Source organism: Dromiciops gliroides, chromosome 5 (genome assembly GCF_019393635.1).
Source record: "Dromiciops gliroides isolate mDroGli1 chromosome 5, mDroGli1.pri, whole genome shotgun sequence".
In the NCBI taxonomy this organism is placed as follows: domain Eukaryota; kingdom Metazoa; phylum Chordata; class Mammalia; order Microbiotheria; family Microbiotheriidae; genus Dromiciops; species Dromiciops gliroides.
The window spans coordinates 91439187-91448434 of NC_057865.1; the positions used below are offsets into that span (position 1 = coordinate 91439187).

Here is a 9248-nt window from a genome sequence, read left to right on the forward strand (position 1 = left end):
GATTTCAGTAAAATGCCCAGATAAAATACTGATATGAAATTGGTCACCATAAGTTATATAGGGGACAATATGGAAACTGCATTAACTCATTGGGATTGAACACTTCTCATTTTCATGTACTTAATGTGGTGATTATTGTTCCTGGGTCTGTTCAATATTGGTAGATTCTTTTGGGGAAATAGTTGTTAATGAGTCTTTTGACTATTTGATATCTTTCTTGAGTTCTTTGTGTGTTGTTCATTCATTTTTATATCACCATAATGTCTGTCACTATAATTTTTTCTTTGTCATTTAGGTGTTTGGGATAAAATTCTGGAGCCTGTTGCGTGTGTTCGAAAAGAATCTGAAATGCTTCAGCTCTTTCCTGGGTATTTAAAAGGAGAAGATCTATTTGGTTTAACAGTTTCTGCCGTGGCAAGAATAGCTGAATCAGTGAGTGCTTTAAATTGTAAAATAGAAATTTTCTTTTATCCTGGAAAATTCCTATTTACTTTATTCTCATAAAGTAGTTGGTCAAATGTCTGTCATGAAGCAAGTCTTGTACTAGGGAAAATAGGAAATAAAAAAGGCTTGATCTATGTTTTCATGACTCATAATCTTTGCTGCCAAATGATTTATTATAAAGACAGTGTTATTTTTGGACATAACTTGTTCCTCAGAATTGAATTATTTCTCACACAGTTCTGGAATACCCATATCTGCGGCTAAATGGCAGACTTTTCAAGAACAATAGTTGTTTATGTTATGAACTCTCTTGAGGAAAGCACAAGAAAGACCCTACAGGCTATTTACTAGAACTGCATAATTTCCCTCTTGGGTGGCCCAGCACTGCATGAATGAATCTATTCATTTAAAAAAATCAAGGTTATATGAATTTGTATATTAGAGACACAAGGTGTGGGAAGTAAAAATTGAAATTCTCTTAAAAATTTCCCTACAATAGTCTAAATACTAACCCTACATCTCTGACCTTATATGCTGTGATATTTAAAATGGAAATGAAACTGATATGCAAAAACAGCTAATAAAGGGAACCGTGGGGCATATAAGACTTTCAATTACATGTTCCAGAAGTTGCAGTTGTTTCCCAAGTTCCTGAGTGACAGAATGTTTTATAAAGAAGTACAGATTTTACTCATTTAGTATATACATTGTTTACAATCTCATGAAACCATTTTTCTCCTTTTTCAGAGAAAAGTTGCCAGGGTTCACAAAATAATTTCTTTAAAGATCAGTTTGCATATTCATACGTAGTGTTTGGTGCCATGCAAAGATTTGGTCCTTACTCAGCCACTTACTCTATTATGTGAACTTGGGCAGGTCACTCTGCTTGGTCTGTAAAATAAGTGACCTAGGCCAGATGATTCCCTACTTCCCTTCTGTGATCTAAGATGTATGCATTCAGCTTTAAAAAATATGTATTTTAAAAAGAAAAAAGCGCATCTTTATTAATGAAAATGTTCACAACCAATATTCACATAGATTTGCAATGACATTTTCATAGGAGAGTCCAGATCTCTTTTTTTGCCTTGCTTGTACTTTTTATTATACTGGATTAGATCTCTTCCTTGCCACACTCGCCAACAAACGAGATGCCCCCCGATGTCCCTACTAACTAGAGATCGTGTAGGTTACTTCTCAGGTATGTTAACTTTTCTCTGTTTCATTCTTCCTTTCAGCTTCCTGGGGTTGAGGCATGTGAAAACTATACCTTCAGATATGGCCGAAATCCTCTCATGGAACTTCCTCTTGCCATTAACCCCACGGGCTGTGCCCGTTCTGAACCTAAAATGAGTACCCATGTCAAGAGGTTTGTGTTAAGGTATTTTGTTTTAACTTCACATAGTACAGCCCAGGGTTTCTAGGATCTGTAGTGGTTTTCTTGTGCTTTATTTGTCTGCTGCTCACAAACCCTGTTGTCTCTGGCTGTGTATGTGCATGCCCAAATGAAAAGAGCTCTGCTGTGTTGTATTTGCTAATCAGCTTTCAGTGTGTGTGTGTGTGTGTGTGTGTGTGTGTGTGTGTGTGTGTGTGTGTGTGTGTGTGTGTGTTTTATCAGAAAGAATCAGAAAAACAATGTGACTTTGTCCCTTATTCAGAGATGTCTTCAGTTTTCTTTGTATTTTTCTGTTTATATGCCAATGCCTGCAGGCCTCACACCTTGAATAGCACCAGCACCTCAAAATCCTTTCAGAGCACAGTCACTGGAGAGTTGAATGCCCCTTATAGTAAACAGTTTGTCCATTCTAAATCCTCTCAATACCGCAAAATGAAGACTGAGTGGAAATCCAATGTGTATTTAGCGCGGTCTAGGATTCAGGTAAGCTGGAACTCTCTGTATGGATGTGTTTTGTGTGTGGCATAGAAGTTTTATGAAATTCATGGAACATGAATTTCATTCATGTGGCTGGCTATTAGGATAAATATGTATTTTCCTGATTTCATTTGTTTCTATATCAAAATAATTTGCCATACATGATGACAATGTGATCATTAACTATAGATTCATGTTATGAGTTATTTTACCCCAGGTAACAAGCTAATGTTTAAATTAGGGTGACAATTTCAAACACTTTGAGGGACTGCTATCAGAATGTGGACAATTCAGTTCAATAAGAGGGAGCTCAGGAGAAGGGTGGGACACAGTATGCCATCTAAGTTTCAGTGAGTTACAAGGTTGAATGAAGAACAATTTCTTCATTATTTCCAAAGAATAAGAAAGCCTCTCTGAAAACAGGAGAAAGTGGACCTGATTTTCTCACTATATTGGTTGATAGAAATCAGATTAGAATTCATGTTTTATTTTTACAGTCCTGGAAGATGTTATTTTGAATGTTGTACCAAGTACACTTCATATGTTAAGTCAAGTGGATTAAAAACATAGAGAAAATTTGCTTCCTAACTCATCCAAAGAATCAGAACCATCAAAATTTAAAAGTTGAGCCATAATTGGAAACTTATATTCTCACTCTGAATTATTCATCCTACCATATGGTTTGCTTCTAGATAAACTTGTAATGCTGAAAAGAAGATACAGCAGTGATTTTAGATTTTTTAATTCCTTGTCAAGATCTTATTTGGAGGTTTCCTCCAAAGACACTGGAAAACTCCAGGCAGATCTCCTCTAAGCACTGTAAAAACCCAGCTTAGTAAATAAATTCCACAGGGATTTGGGGTGATAGTTTGCCACTGAAATGCAATCCTAATTGAACTAGGAGAAAGTATGTCTTTTAAAGGAACAAAGAATAAAATGATGTTTAAAAGAGTATTACCACCACCTTGCCAATCTTCCACAAGAGAATCCAGTTCATATGAAAAACCTGTTTTCTTAGCCATTGCTATGATAGACTAACAACATTGTATCGCTGAAGATTCTTCCAAGAATGAATCCTTTTTACTAAGTAGAATTTAGTCTTTCTTTTCTTGCTTTTGGTTCTCTACGCCTGGTAACTTGTAGTCAAACCAAATTGGCAGCACTAATGGAGGCTGCATATTTTCTAACGGGATAGAAATAGGTTATTCTCCCTTTGTTGAAACTGCCCTTCAGTCTTTGCTTCAAGGTCTTCCTTTCCACCCAAACAATAGTAACTGAAATATTAGCTGCTACTGTTATTTAGCCCATTAGCTCATTCTGTTGCCTTCTGATGTATATACAAGGTCATCTTAGTATACTGCTACATGGCAACAAGATAACATGGTAACTAATCGTGGAAGGCTGGAATAATTGTGTATATGTTTTCCTTAAGGTCAAGTCTGATCGCATCACTTCTCTACCCTGTAAATTCCAAAGACTTTCTATTGCTTCTAGAATCTAGAACACATTCCTCTTTAGATTTCCAAACCCATTTTACCACCTGGCCCTCACTTATTTTTCCAGACCTCTTTGGATCTTACTCCCACTTCATCACTCTCATGATCAAGCCAAACTTCCCTTCTCTTTCCTTCATATGTAGCACTCTACACCCCTCATTTTCATTCCTTTGCACTGGACATCTCCTTCTGCTTAGAATGCATTGTGACTTTATCACAATCTTTAAAATATAGTCCAGGCACCATCTTCTGCATGGAGCATTTCTAGATTCCCCTCAATTTTGGGGATCTTTTCTTTCAAACTCCTTTGTATTTGTTTGTATTTATTCTCTATTCTTTTTTGTATCTATATGTAGCTATATTCTTCTAGTCTCCTATTAGAATGAAAACCACTTACAAGTAAGTATTTTGTAATTAGGGTACCTGACACCTAGTATGTGCTTAATAAATACTTGATTAATTAAAAATATCACCTCAGGTCAGGATTTATTCTGTTGTTCTTGGTATTTTAAGTCTAACATTAATGGCAATAAAGATGAAAAGCTCCAGGAATCTGCAATGAGTTGGTCTATCTCTAAGCAGCCTCGTAGAAGACTTAGAATGTGTGGTTGGTTGACTGAATGGTTTGGGGGGTTTGGGGGGTTTTGGGGGTTTAAAATCTTTGCTCCTACCAATTCATTGTCCGTCTTTATGTAGAAAACAACCTTACATTGATCAGAATTCTCCAGCTATTTTAATATTCATAATCATGGTGATGTATTCTGTCAGCCTGTTTTTATCACTGATCATTATTTGGTGTTGATGTCCTTTTTTAATATATACAGAAATGAAAGTGAGTTCATTATAATATGAGGGGTCAAAGATCAAGGTAATGATGGTAGAATATAGAAAGATGATATACAGATTGTAATATGGTTTTTTTAAACTACATATAACTGGTGTTCTTAATGCAGTTCTGAATTTCATTGTTTCCTTTTATAGGGACTAGGCTTATATGCTGCTAGAGACATTGAAAAGCACACCATGGTCATTGAATACATTGGAACCATCATCCGAAATGAAGTAGCAAACAGAAAAGAGAAGCTTTATGAGTCTCAGGTAGGTATTCTCTGCATATGTTTACAAATCTTACTGTGCTCAAACTCAAACTAATATAAAGCTCCCACAGAACTACTGAGAAATGGGATCAAATCTTATTCAATATTATTCAGTCAGTATTGAATTAAATGCCTGGTACTTTCTCCACACCCTCCACGTTTTATAGCTAGAGTCACATAATGTTACATGTAACTTTGACCAGAGTTAGCATTTATAAATATGGGTGTGATCAGCCAGTGAGATGTACCTCTTCTCCATCCTGTTTCCTGACAAAATGATTAACAAGTTGTTGTGTTCCTCTTGTAGATTGGTGATTATTGATGACTTCTTATTGGGGAAAATTATACCAAATATTCTTTTCTTTCCCTTTTGTTTTTTAGAATCGGGGTGTTTACATGTTCCGCATTGATAATGATCACGTCATTGATGCCACACTGACAGGAGGGCCTGCAAGGTAGGTAACTCTTGAATAAGTTAGGTTCTTTCCCTAAGTTGTTCACATAATAGCAAAGGAGAAATTGAAGAAACATTTGAGTGGTATGATGCTATCAAGTAATGTTTTTCCAATTAATAATTTAAGGACAGATAAGTTATCTAAAAAATAAATCTTGTAAATTTATTTAAGTTGCATTTGTGGCTTCTCAAGGTAAGGGTTGATAGAAGGATAATTAGTGATTGTTTCTTCTTCATAGAAATTGAGTTTTGTTTAGATCTTTCCGGACTGACTTGGAATAAAAAATGTTTTTCCAAAATGATGGCTTTGCAGGTATATCAACCATTCATGTGCACCTAATTGTGTGGCTGAAGTGGTGACATTTGAAAGAGGACATAAAATCATCATTAGTTCTAATCGGAGAATCCAAAAAGGGGAAGAAGTAAGTACCTTTGGGGATGGTGGGATTTTTCTTGAAAAAAATTATTATTGTGCAAAAGGCCTTGACAAATTTTGCCAGAGGAAACTGAATTTATCCAGAACAATATATTTATGCTACTAAATGACAGTCAGACTAGCCTTATGTTTTTCAGATATGGGTCAGGTTATACCAAGATGATAATGAGTTTTTGATGGAATTATGGTTACTAGAGAGAGCTGTGAGGACCTGATCGTGAATTCTGAAAATGGGATCAGTTGTCCTCTGTCTTTTTCACACTCTTCAACATGGCTATAATTCCAAGGACAGCAGAGCTTCCTATAATTCTGTGGTAATTGTTATAAAATAGTCTCTGGGAAGGAGTATATGAGTAAAGATGTCAGGGATCATCCATGGGAACATAAAAGTTTTGAAAAAGATTTATTTTTGAACAAACTATATCATTTAGCCACATGTACAAAACTGGTTCTTTGTTTTTCATAAACACTAAAGATTTTTGTATGTTTAGATATCAGAAACTACCACTGAATATGATATATTAGAATTGGAATCTACTTTGGAATTTGTAGTGTCTGTTCTCTCCCACCCACCCTCACCCCCATCCCCTTTATACAACAAACTGATGCTCATGTACAGGGATCTTATAGCCTCGTAAACTGTTGGAAAGCTTTAATTCTGGGAAAACAGTTTTCCTATATTAAGTTAAAATCTGCTTCTGCCATTTGGTCCCAATTCTAGTTTCTGTAGCAATAAGCAAAACTGATCCCTCTTCTTCATTTTAGTCCATGGAAACTGCTGTGCCCCCTTCTCTTAAGCTTTCAGCTTTAAGCTAAATAGACATGCCCACATCCTCCATTAATTTTTCATAGTGTTTAGGTTGTAAGATGTCTCCTCATTCTGGCTGTGCCCCCTTCCAAGTCTGTCAGATCCCTTTAAGTTTATTGAACATAATGTTAAAGCCGTGGTCTTTCTGGTGAGGAGCACAACAGACCACACTGTACTTCAGTTAACACAAATGATGGTGCATACACTTCACAGTGAGAGAACCGCCTCCTCCGCAGCATTAATTCGGCTGTTTGGATCCCTATTTTTACAAAGGAAAAAACGGAAATGGGAAGGACTCACCTTAACAGACACAAGACTTAGGACTACGATTCATATCTAGCTCTAGGCATGGGCTCAGGCCAGTCCTAATCAATCACTTTTTGGGGGTGGGGCAATGAGGGTTAAATGACTTGCCCAGGGTCACACAACTAGTAGGTGTCAAGTGTCTGAGGCTGGATTTGAACTCAGGTCCTCCTGAATCCAGGGCTGGTGCTTTATCCACTGTGCCACCTAGCTGCCCCCATCAATCACATCTTGTTTCTATGTCAAGATTACATACAAGTGCTTCTTTTTCCTCTCTTCCCACGCAAGAGTGTTGCAGCCCTTATCATAGTTGTAGCTCCCTAAGTTTGTGCTCAAAATTTAGTTGTTTTTCCACACAAAGTGCTATCTAAACAGGTTACCTCTATCACCATATACTTGGATAATTGTTGGGTTTTTTAAAACTTCCTTGCCAGATTCTACATTTAGCTCATTATCCTATTTAACTTTGATTTTATGAATTCTGGCATTCCATCTATTCTGTTGGGTGTTTTAAGTCTGAATCATAAATTTTTCTTTCTAATTACATGGCATCCATAGATTTGATAAGATGTGCTCCACTGTCTTCATTCATTTAATAAAAATGTTGAGCAGTTTGGGGCCAGAAGCAGAGTGGAGGTGTCCCTATAAGTAGACAGTAATTCATCATTCTTTGAGTCTGGTATCTTCTCCTCCCCCCTACCCGTCTTTGAGACCTCTTACACACACACTATTCACATGTCCAAAAAATGAAGCTTATTTTCACACACTCTTTCTCATCTTCCCTTCAACTTACTCCTCCTCCAAATTTCCCTGTACTTGAAAAAAGGATAGTATAAGAAATACTGAGGTGTAACATTAAAAAGAGAAGGAATGGGGGCAGCTGGGTGGCACAGTAGATAAAGCACTGGCCCTGAATTTTGGAGGACCTGAGTTCAGATCCTTCACGAATTTGCATGTCATCCTTGCACAGGGGCCATGCTAATCTTCTCTGTAGCGTTCCAATTTTAGTATATGTGCTGCCAAAGTGAGGACCTGAGTTCAGATCCAGCCTGAGACACTTAACACTTACTAGCTTTGTGACCCTGGGCAAGTCACTTGGACCCCATTGCCCCGCAAAAAAAAAAAAAAAAGAGAGAGAGAGAGAAGGAATGATTGTTGGGGCCAGTTCTTGGAGGATATAGGAAGGGATAGGATTGAGGGCACAGGAGAAAGACCACCTTTGCCTGAGAGGAAAAAAAAAAAGATGGAGAGTATCAGTGAAGATGTTTAATGTTTTTGAGGGATAGAGTAGGGGGAAGAGAGCTCTTGACCTATCACCTTTTTCCAAATGAAATAGAAGGAAAAAGCTTCTGAAGGAGATGTGGATGGAGGGATGCAATGGGGGTTTGAGGAGAGCAGGAAAGGCATCAAACTGCCCCTGAAGGGAGTCAAATGGAGTGATGTGACTTCTTCCAGCAGTGTTTAGGAACACAGGAGCATGAGCAGAGATAGCATATGGTAGGGATGATCCACGTTTGAAGATCACCTTTTGTCTGCAGCAGCCTCTAATTGCTGCCCCTGCTTCTAGATCCTTCCCTCTAATACATCTTCCACAAAGCTGCCAAACTATAACTCTGGTCTGATTGTGTCACTCCCCTAGTAAAAAATCTTCAGTGGCTCCCTTTTGCTTCAAGGATAAAAATACAAGCTCCTCCTTTGCTTTTAATTTAAAGAGCTTGATCATCTGGCTCTTCCCTACTTTTCTAGAGTGTTCTGAGCCCTATTGATCTGATCAGCCAGTTAGACACACTGTACCTTGACTTCCAAGGTAGTGATGTCATTTTGGTTCTTTTTGAGAATGTTCCAACTTCTCTTTCTCTTCCCCCTCCTTCCCCACCAGAACTCAAGCAATTCAATATAAGTTATACAGGTTTTCTTTGAGAATGAAGGATGATAAACAGACCAGAACCAAACACCTTTCTAGAGTTGCTTCACCTGAACCTTTCGGCCAAACTGCCAACTTGTTCCTCGAATGCAGCTTTTTCCTGCTAGGTGCCTTCAAACATAATCCTGCACTGCTTTCTCTTCTCTTAGAACCCTTAAATTTCTGCCTCCCAGCAGCCCATAGAGCCTTTCTTGGTTTTATTCTAAACATAACTGTTTTTTGTTTTGGGGGTTTTTTTGCTGGGCAGTGAGGGTTAAGTGACTTGCCCGGGTCCACACAGCTAGTGTCAAGTGTCTGAGGCTGGATTTGAACTCAGGTCCTCCTGAATCCAAGGCCAGTGCTTTATCCACTGTGCCATCTAGCTGCCCCTCTAAACATGACTTTTAAAGAATCTTTTGTCATTTAAATTGTTTTTA

At 37.7% G+C, this 9248-nt stretch overlaps 1 protein-coding gene and 1 non-coding gene across 10 annotated transcripts in view; one reads left to right on the forward strand and one right to left on the reverse strand.

Annotated features, from left to right (window-relative positions):
- Positions 1-9248, forward strand: part of KMT2C (lysine methyltransferase 2C) — a 272195-nt gene that overhangs the window by 259966 nt on the left and 2981 nt on the right. For 8 of the 9 annotated variants that reach the window (XM_043966872.1, XM_043966874.1, XM_043966875.1 and 5 more), the window contains 6 exons: positions 296-432; positions 1680-1822; positions 2152-2320; positions 4792-4908; positions 5289-5362; positions 5675-5783. In XM_043966872.1, coding sequence (XP_043822807.1) covers positions 296-432; positions 1680-1822; positions 2152-2320; positions 4792-4908; positions 5289-5362; positions 5675-5783 — 749 coding nt within the window. The remainder of the gene's footprint in view (positions 1-295; positions 433-1679; positions 1823-2151; positions 2321-4791; positions 4909-5288; positions 5363-5674; positions 5784-9248) is intronic. The other variant, XM_043966877.1, reaches the window with a different exon arrangement.
- On the reverse strand, positions 7834-7940 carry LOC122730196. The gene has a single exon (XR_006353407.1). It is a non-coding gene; the product is annotated as a U6 spliceosomal RNA (small nuclear RNA).